The sequence below is a fragment of the Trachymyrmex septentrionalis genome, unplaced genomic scaffold (assembly GCF_001594115.1).
Source record: "Trachymyrmex septentrionalis isolate Tsep2-gDNA-1 unplaced genomic scaffold, Tsep1.0 scaffold7, whole genome shotgun sequence".
Lineage (NCBI taxonomy): Eukaryota > Metazoa > Arthropoda > Insecta > Hymenoptera > Formicidae > Trachymyrmex > Trachymyrmex septentrionalis.
This window is the reverse complement of record NW_017305884.1, coordinates 2467668-2493121: the sequence shown is the minus strand read 5'-3', so window position 1 is coordinate 2493121 and position 25454 is coordinate 2467668. Positions and strand designations below refer to the sequence as shown.

The following is a 25454-nucleotide window of genomic DNA, read 5'->3' as shown; positions in this document are numbered from 1 at the left end:
TATGTCAAAGTACAGAAAATTAGAATCGAAATTATGTCGATTTGTGAACTACAATTTGATTCGGAAAAGTTCAACGTTTTCAGTTCTTTTCAACTTTCTTTTCAATACACCTAACACCATTCGAATTAGCACATTAACTGAAAGATCTTCTTTCTTTGCATAAATTTTGAATAAAGGTCAATACGGCTACTGTCTAATGTATATTATATATATACATAGAAGTTTAGATGTTTATTTATTTGTATTGTTTACATAATGATCTAGAGAGCTAGTATTCATAGTCCGTTTAAATTTAAAGCTTAAATCTTAATTTGTTATTTAAGTCTTAAATTATTATAATGCATTCTTATTGCATTTTAAAATATTGCTGATTATTAGCATTTGCAGCATTATTAATGTTATTGCATTATTTACATTATTAGCATTTGTAACATTATAGCATTTCAAGATATTGATAATTAAAATATGAATTATTAATTGAAATAAGAAATTGGCTATAAGTATTGGTTTATCCTATTATGATTATTGGCGTAATAATTTTTTATTTTGCCAATAACTAAATTTTGGCCAATCATAATCGATTAGTCTTTTTATATTTGATTGTAATTGGTAAATTTTTTACCGATTAAAACTTAAAACTTAGATAATATAGCTTATTGTAAAAAGCTTATAAATGAAATTCCACACGTGTTTGACTTATAAAAGAGATTTTATACGTTTTTGACCTGCAACTTGAGCCAATTTATTTGAACTGCACGCCGAGATGGAAGAGCGTGCGATTTAGGACTAACTGATGCAGTCGTTGTTTGAAGACACAATACAATGAAAGCATACAATGTTTAAGCATGATCAAATTGAGAGTGTACAAAGTTTAAAAATTTCCGCAAATATTTTCTTATTGGTTAATTTAAAGATGTAAAATACTTCTACAGAAATCTAGTATTTTTATAAAAAAGTATTTTGAGATAAAGCTTATTTGTATTTTTTTTATAAAAGTATTAAACTTTTTAAGACAAAAATTTTTATTATGTTGCAGACTGTTGAATGTACGTTATTTTAAAAAACATAACAATATGTAATATTTAACAAGATATAGAAGTGTAAAGATAAAAGTTTTCGATAACTGAGCACTTTTCTGTCTGTGCTGATTTTTTACTGAATTATGGTGATCTGTAGATTATGCAATTTCAATTGTTTCGAAAGTATTTTCTACGTTTTGATGAGTAGTGTTTTCGCGCGCGCGCACATCATACATACATACACACATATTCTTATGTTTGTCAATGCTATCAGAATTGTTTAAAATTTTATATATTAAATGAGGATTTATAATTAAAAAGTTACAAATAGTAATATAGATTTCCTAAAGATATCCTTTATTTTCAAAACCTAACTATTGAACTTTATTAATAAAAATAAGATCAATGGTATGTCGGTATCGATGGCTTTCCACTATACATGTATAATTTTACTTTAAATTCTTATTACCTTTTAATTAATGTGAATGCTAGCATTGAAAGTCGTCGCAATTTTTTTCATACTTCTTGCTTGGCTTTTATAGATGTACCATCTATTTTTTTATTTTCTACTATATTTTTGTGATTTAATATATACTCTACTAAAAATATTTTTTCGAATAAGGTAAAATTTTTCTTTTTTTATGTACACGTACTAGTTTGTTCCTGCATTTTTAATTTAATGTAGGAGTGTGTGTGGTGTTATTTTACATGTCAATAATTCGAAAAGGTTATTTTCAAACAAGAGCAAAACGCAGCTTTAACCTGATAAAAAATCGTTCATATCTTAATATGTATAAATATGTATAAACATACATAAATATTCACGTATAATCATATATGAAATATGTCCATATGTAAATATTCGTACTTATATCCCTCTTTCTTTTGTAAAATTACTTTTTAGTATAATAGAAATAATAATAGTAATCTGAAAACATAAAAAATAATTATTCCACACCATAGTTGCCGTCCATATAATTATTATACATGTTATAATTATTATACATTCTACATGAAATTCTAATTACTTAAATATATCGTGACCTAATATAATTGTCATTTGTCTGTATTATCAAAATAGTTGTCTTTTCGTAGAGCTTTTTTAAATTTAATCGATAGTGTTCTCTTTTTTGTTACAGATCATGGTGTGAAATATGATTAGTGATTGTTTTGGTGAGTACAATTTAGGGTATGGGTGATGGTTTTTTTCTCATAGAGAAATCAATATATATCTTTGAAATCAGTGCGATTCATTTTTTATGTAAATTTTGTATGTTGATGTAGATCTTTGTACGTACTAAATAATGCTTGCAAGAATCATACTGATTTACAACAGTAGTGTACTGTTGTATAGTGATTTACAACAGTATGAGTAGAGATTTGTATACATATATGTTATATTATATTTTGCGAATTAATATTGACCGTTATAAAATAATTTTCCATGTACTTGCAACTGTGACGCAAATGTGCAAATATCACAATTTTTATTGTTGCGACAAGTAAAAACACATATACGTGCTTCTCACAATGTTATTTATTTAAGCCTAATGTACAGTAAAATCTATATCATAGTATTTCTATTATATAATATATAGATCTGTTTCTTTTTCGGTGAGATATACAGCTGAAGGAATATTGCAATTTAATATAATTTTGGTATTCGTACACAATAATGTATCAATAGCCTAAGTGTCAAAGCGTCCTGTAATGGCTATACTTACAAATCTATCGTTTAATTTAATTATTATCGGTGTATAGACAATTTATTGAATTGGAAACAATTTGATTATTAAGTGAAAGTAGCATCATGGTGTTTTATTTCATAAGGAATACGGTTAATATAACTCTTTTTCTTTAAAGTTACAGTAGTTAGAATCACACACAAAATGACATAAGCTGGATAAGAATAAGGATTAATAAGGATTAATCCGCCTCTGGATTAATAGCATCCGACATATAATAAAAACGCGTTGATTTACATAAGACATTCATTCCAGCGACCTTATCCTATGGTTATGCAATTTACATTATTTTGTGTGTGATCGCCTTTAGTGCATATCCACACAAAATTGCAGTTGCATAAACATATGCATAAAGAAAATTATCCAATCGCATTTCTCTTATAAAGATGCACATAAAATGTGATTGAGTTTTCTTTATGAATATGTTTATGCAACTATATATATGGAAGTTTGTGTTAATATATCCTTCGGTTTGACATCTCACATAGCGAATTCGATTGGATGCACCCAGTGTGCACTGGTGCATATTAAAGCCGTTGTACGCAAATTGACGTAAAAAAATGTGTTTAATAAATAAATATAAGAACGAATTAAACCGTGAAATCCTTAATACATTTTATTGTGCTGTTAAGTAAAATCCGTATTTTATAATTCGAAACATTTGCATTTTACTTTTGCACGGATTAAATTAGTGTATATAACGGCTTTAATATGCATTAATGCATCCAATCGAATTTGCTATTAATTACATTGTGTATTTATTAGCCGGAAATTTCGTGTAGGAAAAAATAATAGAGTGATGAAGAATATTTAATAACGATAAAACGTATCGCAGCTTTTATCGATACATTCTCCTTCTCTTCTCTTTCCGTTTAAATAATATAACATTAAGTAACATTTTAATATATTTAATATTGCTAAAAATTACATGCTATTACCTTCAAATTTCAACTTTAGAGATTCGAGTTTATCCCACAAAATTTATTATCAATCACTATGTCAATGTTTGAAAATGTAGGAATCAATAATTATCCTTCTTCTAATTCGATTTTCTTTTATGGTACAAGCTAACTTCCTCGTCTATAAGACGATGAGCTCTCTCTTTAAAGCCTCTCTTTAAAGGAGCAAATTTTCCATATATGAAATATTCTTAAATAATATTTAAAAGTATATATGGGACGTTTCAACCGGAACAGTAATGCAGCCAGAATTCTATACAACAAAAAATCAACATTAGGATATCAAAACATTTACATAGGATCCTAGTTCCGAATTCCACTTGATTTTTTAAAAAATTCAATATAGGGGATCCAATATGGCAGACAAAAGTGAGAAAAATGTAGCTAGAAAATAAAGAAAATTGAAAAACCAAGAGAAATGATCCATAAATGTTTCCTATATTCAAATTAATTTATGGGATGTATGAATTTTGTGAAAAAAAATCGAATCAATAATTTAAAATGGTGGTTTTAAAGTGACAGCTCAAATCAGTAAAATAAAGTAAAATTATCTCTTTAAATTGATTATAATTTTTCATGAATTATTCAAAACTCTCTGCATTTTATAGAGTCGGGACTGTCTTTATATTAAGCTCCAAGAGCCTGCATTATCTTTTTAACATTTTGCATCAGTTCCCTTATGTTTTTTTAATTTTCTTTATTTTCCAGCCATGGTTCTTCTCACATATTGAATCTCCCATAATGAATTTTTCAAAAGACAAAGTGGGACTCGAAAATAAAGTCCTATGTGAATGTTTTGATACATCAATTTTAATTTTTAATCACATAGAATTCTGCGTTACAGTTTCCATTGTCGTAAAACGTCTCATATATAAACATTGTTTGAAGAAATAATAAATTCAAATATGCGATATATACTATAAAGTAAATCCGTTATATTAATAGCATCGTGCAAAAAGGATGTGTTTAAGAAATCATTTGTTTGCTACAAAATCACGTTAAACTTTTCTACGTTTTACATTAAATAATTTTTGCGATCACGGCGATTCGTATAATTGCATTGTAATAATTACATAAATCTCAAAGAGACTAGTATAGTTATAGGATTTGGCGTCGAAATCCACTTCACATTTGTCCAGAAGGCCTATTGTCGGAGACAATCTTTTATATAAATGTACAAGTAAAGCACAAAAATTACCACTTACATGAAATATCTTACGTGACGCACACACCCGACATTTTTACATATTTCTCGGTCAAAAGTGGACTTGAATTATACTTACGTCAATCTTTTCAAATCATTTATCAACTGATTCTCTCTATTATCGTTTCTCCTGTATTTTGATTCGGTTAACATATGATTTAACATATAAATAATTTCTGTATTTATATATATGTACATAGACTGAATCTTACATTGATAATTCGTAATAATGTATGTACATGTACGTATGTACATACATCGATACACATGTCCGTGTATTTTATCGTGAATGACACTTCGCTCGTTGTATGTTTTTCGATTAACGAATATTTTTAGCTGAGCGTGAAATTTATAATCATAAGGTTTTTCATGTGTTATGTACTCCCATTGAAAATAAAACCTCCGCTGATTTCCTGGAGTGGTAGAATATAGACCTCGTTTCTTTCTTCTTGAACGACGAAAAGACCGGTCGATATGTCGCTTCCACTTAAATAACTTAAGATTTGACTATGAGATCAACAAGATGCAATTGAATAAAAATTAGTGAATAATCACGTAAAGGCAATTTGTGTCTAAAATATTGTTGCATTAATTGCTAATAGTAGGGACAATGAAAGTAATTATTACAATATCACAATTGACGAAGAAACAAAATAATTCATCATAAATGTCAAAAGACATTTAGACGCTTGGTAGTCGAAGGATTTCGAGAAAACGATGTAAATCCATAACTTCTGAGATTTGTTTAGCAGATTCTACGGTTTATGGAGTCATTCGGATTATTCCATCGTGCTCTTCGATGTACCGACGATAATTCGAACAGATGGATGATCGCCGAAGCGAATATGTCGACCAGTTATTTCCGCGGATAATGTCGTTGTCAGAATCCTCTTCGTTTCCCTTTTTATCTCAAATACCGTCACATCGTGTCGCGTTTATACAACGCTGTGCATACCGGTGTCCAGGTTGCCGACGAACGCGGCTCCAGCGGTTTGCGGCGAACCATCCCCTGTTGCAGCGCCCGTCCCCCCTGCACCACCCGCAGCTGCACCAGGTCCCGCGGCTCCTTGCAGCGTACCCTGCGGCATCATACCCGGTGGATAGTTGTACGCGGGTGGAGCCGGCGCCGATTCCGGCATGAATTTTACTGAAACGTTCAAATAAATATTGTATTAGTGTCTGATATCAGAGCGTTTTAGAATTATTACGTAAAACGATAACGGGGATCGATACGAAAAATTCCTTGCACATTGCTATATTAAATACAACATTTTTTCTCTACAGAAGTAGTTTTTAAATTTTTGAAGAGAGATTTATTCCATGTATGTCAATTCCATGTTTGTCAGAAAGACGTATCAAATCGGATTAAAATTTAGAGATTGAGTGAATAAACAACGAATGAACAATTTGCTTCAATGAATCGCCAGTATGATGGCATTGTTTGCATTCATTGAAGCAAATTGTTCAATCGTGTTTGTTCATGCTCGCTCGCTTGATTTTACTAGAGCCCACTTTCTTGATTATTTTTTAAATTGCTTTTTGTTATAATACTAATATTATATTTGTAATAATATTGAAAAGTAATATTGATTCATATTAATTAAAATTAATTTATTATTGTACTTTATTTAGTGCTGCATAGGTAAAAAGGATTAAACTTCAATAAAATATTAGCTGTGAGTAGACTTTTAGAATTTTTTCTTAGCAGTAAGAAAAGAATTTTTACCATTGCACATTTAAGAGTAATATGATTATATATAGATACAGTATATATTCTAAACATTTTTATTTTAAAGTTTTAATTGAATACAACAGCTGTACGACGAAAAAAGGAATAAAGTGAAAAAAAAAACACAACTGTTAACAGGAATCGAGAATAATTTGTCGAAAAAGTAATATCTCTTAGTTTATTTTCTGTATCTGAATCATAGGATCTATCTTTTATCTACGGCATAAAAGTAATATGTCGTATTTGATATCTTTTATTCTCACATTTTTATAATTAACACATAGAAATATATAATTTGGATAAATAAAAAATATACAGGTTGTACAACGCTAGAACACAGAAATTGTATTGATATTTTCACTTTTTTTTTTAAACAAGTGTGTTATATTACAGTGTCATCTCTCTTTCTTCCTCTCTCATTCTCTCTCGCTCTCTCTCTCTCTCTCTCTCTCTCTCTCTCAAAGTGACTTTATTCCGTTAGATAATAGTGTGTAGATATTGTCGTGTTTTACTTTAAATTTCAACATATGTGCGCGCGCCCGGCACCATTTATTACATTAACGGTAAGTTGAAACAGTTGTACAAATGGACAGTGAATGAAATAATTACGAAGCGACAGTAATTGGACACACACATTTCACTGACGTGTCTTCTATTTTCGATCAAACGGTCACATGGAATTTATTATATTGTATTATAATATATTCATGTTAACACAGCAGTATTAAACGAATATGTGATGATTCCCTGATAATGTGAAATAATAATAACTGAATAATGGAATACACAATGAGATGGAAGCACATATTTTACGTAACTGTTACGAGCAGAAAAACTCTTAGAGAAAATGCAAAGAGAAATAACAGTCAAAGATAAAATAACGTGTTTACTATGATTTTTTTTCAGTATCGCGAGACTGATAATAAATGTTATAATTGGATTATTGCAATTATTAATCGAAAAAATATAAAAAAGTATAAAAAGTTTAGATTTAGAATAGAGTTTAATTATAAGGAAATATCGATCGCACATTTATTAATAAATTAATAATTGAGGAAATTATTGTGACGTAATTATAAAAATATGTCTTTAAATTATATATTTAAAAAAAATGTAATTTAACAATTTTGAAATGTACTACACAATCAATGCGATTGTTAGTTAAAAAAGCACATATTGCGCATCATTTTATCATAGCACTTAGCGTGCTATTCCACGACTCTGCTTCATTGAGGAAGTATAGATCGAAATCAAATAAGAAAGAATATAAAAATAAAACTTAAGAAAGTAGACAAATATATTTAAAAAATGTACACCGGCATACAATAGCAAGTTTATTGTTCTTACCTCCTTTTTGGATTTAACGGATATTATAGGTTTTATAATGATCCTCTTCCTGGAAGACGCATTGCAATATATATTCAATCGTCAATAAATGTTAAAAAAATTTTCTAACTTTTTTCCGGTCATAACCGAATAAAACTTTTCTTCTTAGAAACGTGTTCTTGTTTTCTTTTACACGCAGCAAAATAAAAGAAAGAACTGAGAAACGCGTGGCTTTTATCCATTAATATAAAATGCAGTAATAACATTCTTAGAAACGTCGGTGCTTATAAAAAAATAATAGACGTGTATATGTATGTAAGGATTTCACGATTGAAGTACGATTTGATTAAAAAGTAAAAAAAAAAAAAAAGAAAATTATAATCGATCCCCTTCTTCGTTGCCTCTTCATAACTTCAATTCAATTACGCAGTGTATTTTTTATTCGATACTGTACAATTGTTCAAAGCGCAGCATCAGGGTCATATTCGTCATTAATAATTAGGGACACGTCGACACGGTTAAGATTATGACGTACAGCTACGTACAGTGTTCATAAGTTGATAAACATGGAATGATCGTTTTTAAATATTATAACTCGGGTGTGCAGCCATTTCGCGCGACAACTTCGAAGAATTTCTCATTCGTCGATCGGCCCTTCGCTTTTTCATCCTTGCGATTCTCGCGATTCAGCAAAAGAGTATATCGCATTAACAACTTGTGGTCCCCAATGATTCCTCAATGAGATTATCAATATTATCTTTAACAATGCCATGGAATTAATTACAATAAATTGTTAGGTAACAAATATTTGTGTAAGAAAAATCAATTTGAAAAAAAGGTAGAAGAAGATTAGATGATGTCTTTATTTTATTTTGACCAATTAACGCTATGATTAAGTACATAATCAGATCGTTCAATAATTGCAAACAATTAATATTTGAAATATTGTCGTAGATCTCGCTTCCTAAAATTTTTCCTAAAGTGAATCCCGGCGCGAATGAAAGCGAAGTCGATCGTATTCTGCCGATCGACTCGATGAAAAGCTCTTCTCTCTCTTGGTGAATTTCGTCGCGTCCGAAAGTCGCGACGGAATGGCGCCTGCAGGCATATCCACAAATATCGCGCGTCGGGGCGGGACCGAAGGGAGGAATAATTGCGGAGGATCGCGGACGATGGTTAATTTCGTCTCTCGATATTATTGCTGAATCAGCAGCAGCAGCAGCAGCAGCAGCAGCAGCAGCAGTAGCAGCAGCAGCAGCACCGAAATCAGTAAGGATCGAACGGAAGAAGGAAGGAGACCGGATAAGGATCGTCGGAGATCGACGACGATCCTCGTCGACGAATAATCGGCGTGTCGGGCGCAATATACCCTTGTCGCTAATAAACGTCTTATCTCGCGGGTGAACGATAAGAGGATGATCGAGGATGGAGCCTCATCCTCGGATATTCTCGAATCGAAATGACAAGAGTTTCTTTTTTTCTCGGCGCGATCGCATCCGCGAAGCGGATTTTAGTTAGAGTTAAAGCAACCCCCTCCGTCGTTTTTATTATAATTATTATTAATATTACCATTATTATCATCATCGTAATCGTTATTATTAACATGTATACATAACATCTTGTAGATAATTCATCTTTAAAGCCATAAAACGTTACTTATAGCTGCTGCGCCTCCCGATAACAAGACTTTTCCACCCCCTTCGTCACCTCTCCCTTTTTCACTTCTCATTCACTCTTCTTTCCCATTCTTTATTATTTCTTAGATTTACTGTACACAGGCTGCTCGAAAACGTTGATCGCCGTCTTCGACGAAGGCAGGCGATTGTCACTATTATTTCTTTTCCGTTTGCTTCTCTCCTTCCTATTTCGTCTATCCCTCTCTATCCATCGATTTTTTTCTTTTCCATTATAATTCGCGAAAAGCAAAAAGCAAGATGCAAGACAAAGGAACAATTAAAGGGCACAAGTGATTCTTCTCAATATATATAATTGGAGCGGATTGAATCCGATAAATGACGCGTGAGAGACAAATGATATATTATTTACAGTTTGCGTGATTTACATTTATGTCTATAAAGTAAATGTCTCGATATACATCGTGAACGCGTCGTGTATGTACTACAGCAACTGCCTTCGTCGGAGAGGTTTTACATGATGGAGGTTTTTACGGACACCCTGTCTTTCTTTATCTTTTTTCTTTCTATACATATATATATATTTTTATATATATATATATTTCCTATATATTTAAGTATTATGTGTCGCTGCTATAATGAATTTTCCCTCTTTTTTTCACGAAAAAAGCTTTCGCTTTTCGCTTCTTTGTTTACAATAATCATTTGTTTCTGTATTTCTCATTTTTTTCTAACTTTTTTCGGACATTCTTAATTAACGAAGATGGACGAAGGAAAGCGCGATGCACGTGTCTCGTCTTATCAATCAGCTGCGTTTAGATCATCTCATCGTGAGATTTTAATAGGATCAGTTTTAATTCCGCTTATCTAACAAAATCTCGGACTTAGACTAAGATAGATTTAAAATATCTTAAATCCATTAAGATCTGCGTATTTTCAATTTAATTTCGCATTCGCCGAAACTTAAGGTACGAATTAACGTTCCTCAAAATAGCTGTACTGTTGCGAAAAGAGCGTGGTAACAAGGAAATTTCACGTCAATTATATCAAACGATAAATCTAAAGTAATAACGCAATGCATTAATGGTCGAGAAATCAGCGGAATTTCGCACGTGTTAATTATCGTACGCAACCTTCGTCCATGCGAGATATGGAGACTGTGCCGGTTCGGCGTGGATCCCTCGACTTCCTCTACTCGATCCGGAAAAGGAAAAGAAAACCGCTACGAGGGGTAACAGGAAAGTTCCGTGGTCGTCGCGACGGCTCTCTTCGTTGTTCCCGCTCGGTTTCCTGCTTCCGATCATCCGCCGTTATCCTTCCTTCTTTCCCACGATGAATCCCAAGGCCGACCATCGATCGATTGATTCCCGCGCGCGATCGATCCGACGATTACGTTCGCGGAGAACTCCGGCAGAGCTCGTCAACGGCTCATCACAATTTCCATCTTGCGAGATCTATCCCTCTAAAAACCATCTCCTCTTCGGAAATTTCTCAGCCGCCGTTTCTTCCTTCTCCTCTCTTTCTCGTTCCTCCTCTTCTCCTTTTATTTCTCTCTCTTTTTATTGTTGCTGTAGTTGTTACGTTATTTTACTTTAGCTCTTACTCTCGCGTTCAATTTTGCGTATTGCTGCCGCCGGTGACGCTCGCTGAAAACAATAATAACATTTGTTCTCCTCCAATGAATAAGGGACGGCAATGAATTCGTCCCATGTTGCTCTTAGTCTTTGTCTCTTCGACTTTTTTTTATTAAATTTGTTTCTTTCCGTTCTCCATCTTTTTTTTTTACTTCCTTCCTCTTTATTTCGCCATCTTTCGCATGCGGAGACACATGGCGGATCGCACTCGTCGTGGACAAGCGTTTAAATTTAGTGTATATCAAGATCAAGAATTATGAAGAATGTAAGTTTATACGTTTTAGTAGATTTGAAGTGGTATCAATATTCACGCCATTATATCCACGACGATGCGTTTGACATAAACTAAACTCATTGACGTTCGCAATTTAAAGCATATAACAATTCATTAGCCATAAGTATAAAGAAAAATTGCATGCAAGTAGTTACAGAAGCGTAAATGCGTATATATAGAGGCCACTCGATACACATGATACATAAACTTTCCCCTGCGGAAATAATTAGTGGCAAAATATAAAGTTTCGCTTTTTGCCAGAAGTTCTGTCCGGAGTCCGTCTTTTTTCCTTTTCACATTGTAGACGACAAAATTCGTCGCAGTTCACTAGAAATTCTGGCTGAATTTCTAGCTAAAATTGTTCGCGTTAGAAGCTTTTGGCACATTCCACATAATATACAAGCCATGCAACGCTATGCCGACATCGGCACTTTCAATCGAGGAATAAATAATTAAATCGATGGCACATGCTCCGCAATAAGAGGTCAAGCACGATACGCGAAGATCGTCCCAGAAACTTTTACTATGATTCGTCTTTATAATATTAGAATGTATAAGATTATTAAAATATGCATATCTTGACAATATATATACAGTGTATGAGTTTCGCGCTGTACTAAGAATGTTATTTAAGAGAAAAGAAGAGGATGAATGATGGGAGAGAGAAAAAGAGAAACATGCAGAATGTAATAAGTACGAATTTATTGTATGCAGAAAATGAAATAAATTGATATAATATTATAATTAATCTTGTATATATTATATATATATATATGTATAAATGCAAAATTAAAAATTAAATTATTAAATTTATAAAGATTTGAATTAAAATATATTTTTATTATATTACTATATATAAATGTAATATATCACCTTATTTCAATACAATATAAGTAATTTTTGACTCATTGTTCCAACTACTGATTTATATTCTTGTTAAACATTCGCATTTGGGAATGTGTGCTGATACATTTTTATTGAATGACTCAACATGTTTAAATAATTTTATCATCATTATGGATTAATTGCGATCGATATAATAGAAGAATGTAACTAAGAATATTACAAGACTGAAAGCATTACATTATTGTAACAAGAGATAGATATGAAGGAATACTATCAACACTTTGGGTAACTATAATCTGTAAAAATTGTATCTAACTTTATTAATTTTGTTAAATTTGCGTTTTTTACATGTATAAAATATCTCCTACTGAGGATGACCTAATAATAAAGTCGAAACGTATATTCTAAGAATTTGAAATACATAAAAATCTGGCTTGTGTAGTTTCTTGTTATTTTTGTTGTATATTATTGTTTATATCACGTTTAATCTTTTTCTAAAGAAATTATACATTCGTATTTTTTAGAATTTTTTTTCAATATACATAAAGATGAGTAAATAAATAAAATAAAGAAATGTAAGAGAAAGTGCTAATTGAAGAAGATTTAAATTGCATTTTGGCGTAAGAAGAGAGAAAAAGATAGAATATTGGGTGCAACAATAAAATCATAGCTTACCGTACCGAAGAGTAGAATAGGATTAAACAGAAACTTTGTTGTAGTTGTAGTTGTTTGATAATTCTTACTGTTGTCGATATTGTGCTTGTTGTTGATGTTATCGTTTATCGTTGTGGTGTTTTCATTTCTTGTGTTTTCATTTCTGGGTGGTATTTTGTACCGTTTCTTTATTGCCACCGCAGAATTTGCGAATCACAGTGTTTAAAGCTGTATGTTCAGCCTGTTTCACGTGTGTTACACCTTTTCGGTCTTTTTCTTTGTTAATTGACCACCAGAAATTTGAAAATCACTGCCTGGGACCAACTTCAGAAAGAGGATACCACCGAAAAGTACAGACAGACACATAACAACGATTACAGTCGTAACACACACAGAGGGTGAGGTATGGTCGTGTCTTGGCAAACATTCCTTTTTAAAAATTTATCGGTATTCGTTAAAGAAACCGATAGTTTGTTTCAAAATTAATTTACGCAATACATTTAAGGTTCACGATCTATAATTCGTATTAAAATTCACAAGATAATAGTCTCATAATTTTATATGCTATCTAATGTAAAAAAAAAAAAAACAATATAGTGTAAACATCAGAACAGTTCTATTTGGAAATCCGACGCGAATTATAGATCGTCTAAAGTGGGTTTTAGTCAACACAGTTGTGACAAATATCTATGACATTGAAACTGTTAAAATCATGATAAAGTGATTTTCTGCGTCGCTTTTTCCGTCTTATGGACTTTAAAGAGACGCTTAAAACGTCGGACCAAATACTGAGAAAATTCCTAGCGAGAAAACACATGACGGCAACTTTTACATACTGTTTACACTTAATGTTGTCTTGTACGCTGTGTTGTGATAAGAGAAGGGAGTCAGGAAGGATGTCGTCGAAGATTTATGAAGGCTCGCGGTGTACCGCCACGGCGATTCTTAATTGGAACGCTTCCCAATTAAATCAGTACTTCATAAATATGCAACAACACTGGATAGTTGATGGAGAGTTCTTGTGTAGGGAATACACGTAGCAACAGATAGAGCAAGTTCCTATCACAGGCAGACATAATATACATAAACATCGACTAAAAATACCAGTTTTATAAAAGCGCCGCTGCACGTTTTTTGCAAAACCAATGGAAAAAAAACTATAGTAATAATAAAACGTTACAGTAGTAATACGATAATTGTATATCACAATTATCATAATTAATATAATCAGTTTATTACAAAATACGTCTATGAGAATAATAATAAAGTTAACAATTGGAGTCGTTATTATTTTTTTAAGAAAAAAATAATCCGGTGAAGTCTTTATAAAACTGGCAACACTTGGTACGTGATTTGTCAAAATTAAAGACAATTTTGAAATATTAGGACGAGGGGAGTTTTTTTACGTGTCGGACGATAAACAACGAGAATTGTGGAATTGGAGAAACTGTACGGGTTCAGGTATACATTTTCTACGACACAAGTAAAATAGAGAAACGAGGTGAGAAACAACAACGATACGCAATGTCGCAATTGTTTTGCTTTCTACCTTCAGACTCACTCACACACAAATCTCTTCCACCAATCAGCGCGCCTACATGAAGTTCGCTAGACGGGAAAAGAGAAATACATACATTTCATACGTGTTAGATGATGAATGAAAAAAAGGAAGACAAAGTGACGCCACTTTTTCCGACAAATCACGCTACATAGTGGCGTCTATCGCGCATTTCATATTTCGCGCGATAAAGACGTGTTCTTGCAAAAAAAAAAGTAATATACTCTCAGCTTTTTCGGTCATAAAATGCAGCAGACTGATATTGCTAGAAATATATAGAACTTTTGTAAAATTTAAAGTAGGAATTCTGAAATGTAGAGAAAAAAGATGCTCGCGAGTATGATATTTTTGATAAAGTTTTGTGAAGATGAATTATGAGGCCAAGTAGTCGACGTAATTTTCAGGCAAAGCACGATAAACAGTTCATTTCGGCACATTTCTTCGAGAAGCTTCAAGAGATCTTTCCGAAAGGATTTCTCAAAAGCTATGCAAATCCGTGGACATTTCGCTTCACATCGCGACGTCTTTCGCATCGTGCAAACACAATCGTCTGTACGTAGTAGATGTTTCCTTAGCACAAAGGGTATAGATCGACAGAGAGACATTAGATGGGAACGACTGATTCAATGTAATGCAATGATCACCGTCAAAGTCATAAACTCTAAGCGGCAGTTTATCCATTAAAAATTCATATTTGTCAGTATCAAATACGAATTTAAAAGTAAATATTAATTTCTATGATATTTTATTTAAATAAATGGTCGACACTTTCACCGTGTCCAAATAGATGATGAAAAAAAGGAAGTAACGCTGAATTAGTCGCTCGAAATCAGGACGAGATATACATCGACGAGATGGCACAGAACATTTAAACAGTTACAGTGGCAGTGTCGACAACTGTTAAACGTTAATGAATTAGTGAAACACTTACCGACAATGATGGCCAGTACAATGAGTCCGATTACACCCATAATGATCATCATCTGTTAAAAAAAAACAAATCGCAAAATTATCATTAATATTTCGAATATTGCCATGAAATTTTTTAAATAAAACTTGACACTCACCTTTAGATTCTGTAGCCAGAACTTTCTCTTCAATTTTCCTGCTTGTTGTTCAAATTGTGACGCTCCTTGTTGAAGTGCATCTGCAAAAGCCAATTACGTAGGTGTCATCCGATTTATCTCAGATATCTCTATGTGTAACTTCGAGAAAAAAGAATTCTCAAAATAAGAACTGTTTTCTAATATTAATAATCGATAGAGGCAACGTGCAGTGACAAAATATATACTAAATTTTAATAAATATTTATTTGGGCGCGCGCAATATTAACTAAATATTTGCTAAATGTAAACGTATATTTATTTGATGCAGGAACCATTAATTCGATTTAACCATCATTTTTTTTTATTGAGTAAATATTTATTTACTGTAAATAAAAATTTACAGTTAGTGCTGTTAAAAAAAATACGATTAAGATTTAGTAAATTGTTTTGAGTGTAACTTTATTCAAGAAGGAGAAGAACGCAAAAATATTTAGTGAGAGTATAAAATAATGTAATTTATTAGTGCGAAAATAGGTATATGTTTACAGAAATAATAAAAGTACGTGCGTATTGCATAAAAGATCGACGTTCATCAGCCACATAACGTGGCATCGATTCGAGCGTGTCACAGTAATCGATATCAACGTGTAGTCAGACGCGCAGGGTCGGACTACTTTATTGCCACGATACCATGAATGGAAGGTGTAGTTTTCCCACGACCGTATTTTCTGTTTAGCGCTTCTATTCAGTATAGCCACCACATTGATCGTGAATAATAATATAATATCGCGTCGTGATATGCATACAATACAATTCGTGACCTGAATCCGTGTTATAATTATATCTTTTTAAAAATTTAGACGATATTCTTTTATGCGGAGATGCAGCAACATATATATTTTCGCTCTTCCAAGGCATTAATTAATTTCTTGACGTGCAACAAATGATATTTACCATGAATAAGTAAGTACCTGACGTAGAAGCAGAACAATCAAGTGACGTATATAATAATTAATGACTATATCAGTGTTAATAAGTGCGCACGCGCGCAAGTGACAATGAAGCAATATGCATAATTATAAAATAAAGTATTATACAATTTGGCAAAATAGTAGAATCTATTTTAGGGGATTAAGTGTGTTGACTAGGATTAAATAAAAATTGTCAACTTTTTCATCAAAACGAGCTCCCCGTCGAGATTTTTCTTAACGCATAATTTTCGGCTGCGTGAAAAGTGGATCTCACCTGCTCGATCGTCGAGCTCGGAGAGCTTTTGATCGCGCTCGAGGACCTTCTCCACATTTGTCTTCATGATGTCGACGACTTCGTCGACTTGCGCTTGCGTCGCTTGCAGCCGCTTCTGCGAGGCAATTTGCTGGGGCGTTCTGGGGCCACCGACGATGCCGTCGGTGCCGGCGCCTGCACCTGCAGCTGCATCCGGTGCTAAACCACCCTCCGTAGCCCTGCGAACAAAGACGCGATTTCGAGAAGATGACAACTAGCGTTATCACATCCAATGTATCATCGCGATACAATCGGGCGTTGAACAAACGCGATCCATTTACGAATACACCACTTCTCGCGGAAATATTGGTATAACACCGACTAAATTTAATACCTCAGAAAATAACGAAACAATAAATGATAAAATAGAATAATCAGACACTGAGAAAAATATCTGACAAAGCAAAAGATTCTCATTACATCAATCGGAAATTTTCGGTTATCTCAACTAGAATTCTAGTAGACTCACGCACGTTCATTTCTATACCACAGTGCAGATTAATCTTAATCTCGTTCAACTTAGAACTAGAAAAAGATGAAGAGTTAGTTGAACCCAGATTTAAACTACATTGATAGAAACGAGTATTAATCGGAAAATTCTGATTCATCAATTTTCAACTAGAATTTCAATTAATCTAGCCATTTTTTTTCCTCGGTGCAGCGAGTCTCGTGTCAATACGTTGTTGTTGAATGTTGATAAATAAGGGCTGACAGAGGTGAATATCTTTAGGCCACCCGTATAACACACGCCGTTGTGAAACTGTATATTTATCAAATACGCGTATTTATCATCGATATCGCTTGTATTTTGCGGTGTTTGTACACGGCGTGGGATTTATTTGTATATTTCCTCCGTGTACGGTTGCGCGTGCGTTTCTCTGCCCGGTAGCTTTAAAAAGTGAAATAAACACGCGGGTGGGTGTCGCTCATCCCGGAGCGCGCAAGCCGCGAATTATACACCCTCGTTTTGCCCTATGGTGCTGGATGCTGCATTTTCCCCATATCGAGCCGCGGGTGGAAAGCACCGCGAAAGGGCAGAGTTCATGACACGATTTCGCCATTTGTACTGTTTAGTAGTAAAAACTTGATGTGTATTAACTCGGACGCGGTTTTTTCTCCAACTTGTTTCTTAAGAAGATTCAACGACGCGATGATGATGCAGGTACATTGTCCCCGGGCGCATTCATGATTAAAACGTGTTTGTTGGACAAGCGGATACGGAAAGAGAAAAGGTCATTGATAATGTCGGCTACTCGTGTGACCTCAGGAGATTGTAATTCAGAACGCACGTGCACCTACACGCGAATGAGGATTTGAAATAAAACGATCGAGATCGTTATGAACGATTTTACGAGCATTTCATTAGGATTTTGGATGAAGCCATGCGTTTCCTAAATTTTTATGATACTTTTGATTAATCGAAAATATTTCAGATGTTTCTTTCTCTTTTTATATTCTCCTTTTTTTCTTTCTCTTTATACGTCGAATTTATTTTAAATACGAGAATATATATATATATATATACGAGAAAAACAGCACTTTGTAAGAATATCTTTTATTGTTTAAGACCGTTTTAAACAGGATTAGACGCACAGATCTTTTCATCTACTATATATGGAAATGCTTGGGTGGGAAATCATGTATATACATGTTACGGATATGCATATCGTTCTGTAAAATCTCTTTTCTATGGGATTTCCGACAAGCTATTTGACCTTTTGCAAAGAGACAGAGCGAGACCTTTTGCGGTACCGCTGCGAGCAATATCAATTTAATTCAACAACTTATGTACCGGAATAATTAAATCTTTCATTCTTGCCCCCGACATGCCATTATCCTATCCATTCTTCATCGTATAAGGTCTTCATTAAATATATTCTTTATATCAATTAAATAATCGTCGACAAGAACAAAAGCGGTAATTTGCGTCAACAATACGGTAGATAAGAATAAGACATACTGTCGTATGTCGTTGTGAGTCTATCAATTAATTGGCGAAATAAAATTAGGACAAAAATTACGCAATCATATCGTAATAAAAATCGATGAAATCTATATTAATTCTTGCAGAGAAAGCTTCGTGCTTATCAATATGTATAAATATCTTGTTGCGGCGGATATACGTGACGTAAATCGCAGAGATTACGAGTGGTACGTGTTCATAGTTACGATACTACGATTTGGAAAAATGCCGGCTACGCGCGATGGCGGATTGAAAAGCGGTCGGCAACGGGTTGCGGGTTTTATTTTTGGCCTAACGATCGAACGACCGAGTGGCAACAGCCGATCGATCGACTATTCGAATACCGTCGGTGGGAATAGTTTAACATACAAGAGAGTCGTACGTGCTGCTCCTCCATATCGTTCCCATTGAGATGTCGGACGCGACATCGGAATATTCGGTCGCCGTCGTCCGGTATCTGTCGCGAAATTTCGACGCAATTCCAGTAATATATTTTAGCAGAATTAGCAGAATAATTGATAAAATCAGCAATTCATACCGTTACGTTCTCTCATCTATCTCTCTACTTTTAACTCAATTCAAATCGAATAATTATATCGATTATATTTAGTAATTATATATTCTAAATTTCGTAATTGTAGTATTATTGCGTTTGAATGTTTATGTTTGATATTTCCATATATTAGTACAATTTGACTGCTCATCGTTGAATATTTTTTCGACACGGTTCGAAAATTTCTCCTGTTATTATTGATTGTTTCAATATATATATATTTACTTATCGCGAGATTGATAAGAGAATTTGTTTCTAAAAATACGAACTTTTTTGATTTATTGAAATGTTTTCTGATAAATATGAAAATTTCTGCTGCTACTGTTTATTTTGTAATATAGCTGTTTGACACGTATCGAAATATTATTCGATCGCCGTAGCTATGAATTGTATGCGTAAATGCCGGGAAATATTCACCCCATGACGTAAAATAGGATACATAATGGGATTAATACATCGATCGCGGATACTGCTTCATTCTTATTATTAGATTAGCATAACTCGCGCTGAACGGATATTTACGGGATATTTGTATTATACTGTGTAGAACAGTAAGCTTAACATTTTTTTATACTTTGCTTTTTTTTTATTTGTACTTTTTCGCTGAGAAATTCATTCAGAGTACCATCGAAGACAAAAAATTTATACTTGCAAGAAATTTAAAATAAATAATGAAAGTAAGATATGTAAAAATGCATGAAATTAACATAGCAAATTTTTATCACAAATTGCTTATTTTAAAAATCGTCGAATTCATGTGAGATATTAATTCGGTACAAAAATTTTATTATCAGTAGCTTTTCAATAATTCAGGAAGTGTGTTAAAAGGAGGCAGTAATTCTTTACAGTCTATTAAATCGGAATTTTCAAGGACAATATTGTAGTTGGTATATTGTAGTTCGCCGCCGCTTCGAGGATTCATTCCGTCGTCTCTGATCGAACAATCCGGCGAACGGTTCATTGTTCGCCACCCGGATTGCAACGCTTGTGTAAGTTACATACGAACGTGCACCTTTCCGTCTAGCAAAGCCGTAGAACATTGCCGTAAATGTGCTCATCATTGATTATCTAAATATAGAAACTGCGAGCCGACATGTAGTAGCAGTGCACCGCGTTTCGCGCGATTGATCCCGACTATAACATACATATATGTATGTGTTCGTATATGATCACAATTAGTCATCCGACGATCACGTCGAGTGCGCAAAATGCGCAAAGAACGCGCGATAATTAATCGCGCGATCGCGTCGATTGCGATTACTCTAATCGCGATTGTTCAATATACAAAGAAATTCGTCGAAATGAAAAGAGGTTCGATAACGTGCTCGAAATCGTGCTTTTAATCTTCCCCGCAATTCACACTGCGATTGTAAAGTGACCCGAAATTATCACGTGTCCTTCGAAAAAGATCCACAGTTACTTGCCAACGACGTGTAGGTGTCGTAACGATAGTCGACAGTTAAATCATTCTGCTTGAGTCACCCCTTCATCAAGATTGTCCAAGACCATCGCGAAATATTTGAGCAGATAACAGCGATGCTTCTAAATACGCCTACGATTGGCTGAATGAGTATATTGTGTATAATCGAGCTATGTGGATGGAAACCGGATGCGAAAGGTCATAATGAGAAAAGTTAGAAAGAGAAATAAAAAGCTATAATAGTCTGCGTTCAAAAGCGAGATTAATCAAGGTAGTTCTATCGTGCTATAATATCCGATTACCGTGTTTAATTTTCTCTATTGCCGCCATTAACAAATAAATAGACAAATAAATGAATCCATCAGAATGTGAAATAATTAACACAAAAGTCAATGACAAATCTGAAACACGGACACTAAGAAAAAAATATTTGTTACTCGTGACTATAATTGCATAGTAAAATAATTATGGTTAGCAGCTCGATTTTTATGGTTGCTATAATATTAGTAATATCATATATGTAATTTTTTAAACATGAAAATATTGTGCTATAAATTATGATAACTTTAAATATTAATATAGTAAAAATCAAGATATAAATGATAAATGAAATTTTCTAGTAAATGCAATCGCAATTATAACGAATGTGATTATTTTTTAAAATTCACTATTTATATGGTAACAATAACAAAGAAATATATTTTTTAAAAATTAAAAATTTGCCAAAAATTTGTCAATTTCATTATGCATGGTTAAAGAACCATAAATATATAGGTGTCCCAAAAAATTATCATAAATTACAGTTAAATTATGATAATTATGATAATTGCAACCATTTTTTTTTCTCTCAGGGCCGGTTGTTCCACCTTTGGTAAATTTTATCTGTTAGATAAATCTGGTGATCCGCGCATGTGATTGGGTAATCTTGCTACTTACCCAACAGGAAAAATTTACCAAAAGGTGGAACAATCGAGCCTCAGCGAAGTAATATAACCGACAGAGATGTGAAAAAATTCTCACGCAACATGCCCGTTTCGTCAATACTTTTTCCACCACTCACTCCACTCTTTAGATAAAAGATTCGCGTCGGATAGGGTCAGTGGCGTCAGTGCATTACGGTGTATCCCTTGAGAAGTTCGAAGAGTCGCGTTATGATTAATTTCTCTTGAAAGCAAGTATACGTGCCGGGCATCGCGGAGCTTTGTTGCACTCTATTGGAAATTCTGCCGTGTGCCGCGAACGGGTCGTGCGAGGAGGATCGATTGGCGGCGACAAGCCTCGGCAATTGCGTCTTAAAACATATCTTACTAACGTACCGCAGCGACAGCGATTCTCGCCCTCTTCGTCGAGCTCAGCCGCGGGCTCCTTACGCGATTCTTACGCGCGGTTTTGCGCATTCATACCTGCAAAATTCCATCGATCGCCGCACCTTCTCGCTAAACTGCTTTTCGCGGCTGAATCGCGACCGAGCGCGATTGAGCAACGTAATATAGTCACCGTTCTACTCTAATCGCTCATTGATCTAGTTATGCGTCACAGTCTTGAGTAGAGGCTCCCCCTTAAAGAGACACAATTACGTTAATGCTTTCGACTCGTTTACGGAATGGCCACGGAATTCACTCTCGATGTAGCTCCACAATACAATCGCCATTTGTATCATCGTATACAGGCGCGAAGCGAAAGCTAAGAAGTACATCATCATCCCGATTTCGACGCTTTACAACGCTCGGTGTCCCTGATAATCGCGAGGCCTCGTCAATGAGCATCGTATCAGCAGGTAGCGCATCCGGAAATTGCACTCGGTGTACCGCAACGCGAAGTCTAACACGAAGCTAATGTGCGTCACCTCAATTACTCCGTTTGGCATGATTTCACAGCTATGTCTCGTCTTTAGAGACTATTCGTTCGTCGGAACTGACTGAAAGAAAGACTCGCTGTTTTCCGTCTAAGATTCTCGATATCGAATGGTAGATACTTCATCCTCGCAACGTCCTCGCGGAGAACCTTCGGATTTCTACCGGGGGGATCGCGTCCGCAGCGTTCCGTATTATTATCACGTGTACTCACATATTTCTTGCCGTTGATCGCCTCGGGCTCTTCCCGTTCCGATAATCCTCGTCGATTTGTCGATCGGCTTGCTCGGCGACACCCCCGGTCGGTCGTTCGGCGTTCGGCGCGTAACTTTTCGCGAGCAACTGCCAGCAAGACTAGATGGCCGCCGCGGTATTGATAAAATTTCCAGGAGGCACGCCGCCGTGCGATATCGTCGCGCACGCGTACGACCGAGCGATATATCTCGATGGCTCACCTCCGAACTTTGATTTTCACCTCCGCACTCGTCGCTACGCGTTTTATTCGCGTTTCTACGCCCCGGCCGCTCGTGAAAAGTACCCCCGATCGCGCAATCGATCGATTTCCCGGTTGGGACACCTGGGAATCGGCCAACGCGGGGAAAGCGCTTTCGAAAGCACGGCGGTCACACGGAGAGTCGATCTCTCGAGACTTGCAGGGTCGACGGACGGCACGCCAACCTCGCCGATTGCGCACGTGCGCCCTTTGGTCGATAAATGGTCGCGATGTCGCCTTGCAACCCCCATGCGCGAACACACCCTACACGATCGTCAGGAACGTTTCCGGGAGCATCGAGTGCCACCAGCGTTTTCTCGGCTCCGTTTTACTTCGATAAATAGCCCGAAATTGTTTTACTCGAAACCCGCGTAAAAAGCAAGAGAAACTTGGCCGTTTAATTGCGCGGTCTTGTTCGTGTTAACTTTTTGTGGGAGGATGACGGAACAGTTGCGTTTCGACGAGAGTGAAATAATTGTGGAATTCTCGTTTCTACACGACGAAGTAGATTGAAATGTCGAGACTGACTGTTTTGTGCACTTGACAAATCTATCTATATGTGGATAGCAATGTAGTATTTAATTTCGCGTTGGTCGCTGCAATAAGGGTTGAATACGGTTGGATCGCACCCCGCAAGTTGGAACCTTGTCTCCTTGTATACGTTCCTGTAACGACGCGGTGCGAATACGCGCACGGGCATCCGCAAGATGTTTTATTTATGCCATCGTCGCGATATTCGTCGTGAGTCATGTCGGTGTCACGGTGAACGACTGCATGGCGTCGGAGATGCTTTTGCGTTACGCTCATACGATTATGGCAGGTCGTAGTGGTAAGTAGAGTTCTGCGAGACGAAAGTTTCCACTTTCTTTAGCGAGAGATGGCTACTCGCGTCGTGATTGCGTGATTTAGGCCTAGCAATTTTCGAGACTGAGTTTGATTGATAAAATGCCTGTTAAAAGTGTACGGAACCGACTCGATTCTCCTAGAAATATGCTGTTAAATACAAAGAGATATGTATTTTTTTTTATGTTAACCCATTCTTAGATTTAAGGTGAAACAATCCCTCAAAATTGATTGGAGATAGGAGTTTTTAAAAATATTAGATTTTTGAAAAATCTAAACACACGATTATAAAGTATATAAAAAAAAAACTATAAAAAATTTTGTCTAAAATATTTTTCTATACATCTCACCGTTTCACTGATAATCGATAGGAATTATGTAAATATGTAGCGTTAGCTTTGAGGAGTCGTTTTATCCTTTAAATCTAAGATTGGTATTGGTCGATATAAAAAAATATGTATGTCTTAGATTTGTGTTTAACAACACACATTTTAAGGAGAATCGAATCGATTCCACAATTGCGACAGGTTCCTTATGATTTCCATTGCACACCCTTCAAACATTCCCCAACAAACAATTCAGCATAAGAAACACACAAGTCAAGAGAAAGTTAAAATGACTTTATTTTGACGTCTCATGAAAATCAAAATTATAAATTTTTAATTACAAACTTTGATTATTTATTGACAGTAAGAATTAAAATAAAATCATTTTGATTTTTTTTTGTTGACTTTTATTGTGTGCTCCTTGCGAAATAAAACAGAGAAGTAAAATCATAAGAACATTATCGCGATCTTATTTGTTCTTGTTTACTTTTTCATGATGACGTTTTATGATATCATTATGACTTAATTGTGATTCTGTGTTCTATCTGGAAAGTTAAAGTTATTTTTGTCATTTTCGAGTATCAAAATGATGATAAATAACGTTTCAACTTATTTGTTGAGTCGCTATTATTAAATCCATTTAGTGATCCATAAAATTCCAAGTCAATCTTTTTTTGATATCGTCATCAAATATTTTAATTCAATAAATGCTGTCGACAAATATTAAAAAACCTCCTTTTGGCTTTCTTCATTCCAATCAGCCGCTTGATTTATCATTTCGTATTTCTCATAGTTAATTATAGGTATAATAATTCACAAAATCTATATCTCGTTTTTACTTCTGTCTTTTGTGCTATTTTATTTTATTTCTTTTACATTATTTTACTATCATCAGATTTTATAGCAACAGTATTGCTAAAATATTTTGTCTGTTGCACATATCTTTTATGTGTACGTGTTGGTCTTACAATATTAAATTTGTACATACGATAAAGTTATTATGTATACTAGCATTAACTTTACTTTTTGATCGACAAAAGCTAGATGCTTAGAATATCAACTAAATTTTTTTTAATGTAGAGTCCAGCCTT

The 25454-nt window shown here is 34.5% G+C and overlaps 2 protein-coding genes across 3 annotated transcripts in view; one reads left to right on the top strand and one right to left on the bottom strand.

Annotated features, from left to right (window-relative positions):
* Positions 1-10246: 10246 nt before the first annotated feature.
* On the bottom strand, positions 10247-23000 carry LOC108753537 (vesicle-associated membrane protein 2). Of its 2 annotated transcripts, XM_018495198.1 has the most exons (6): positions 22916-23000; positions 16874-17091; positions 15650-15729; positions 15514-15565; positions 14574-14632; positions 10247-11262 (listed from the first exon to the last, which is right to left on the bottom strand). In XM_018495198.1, coding segments are annotated over exons 1-5 (366 nt in total). In that variant the 5' UTR covers positions 22918-23000; the 3' UTR covers positions 10247-11262; positions 14574-14618. The 2 variants fall into 2 exon arrangements, with proteins under 2 accessions (XP_018350700.1, XP_018350699.1); XM_018495197.1 differs by lacking the exon at positions 14574-14632.
* Positions 23001-23916: 916 nt separating this feature from the next.
* LOC108753539 (synaptobrevin-1) overlaps positions 23917-25454 on the top strand; it is a 4166-nt gene continuing 2628 nt past the window's right edge. Inside the window, exon 1 of the mRNA XM_018495201.1 lies at positions 23917-24023. The gene's annotated coding sequence lies outside the window, so the exon portion shown is untranslated. The remainder of the gene's footprint in view (positions 24024-25454) is intronic.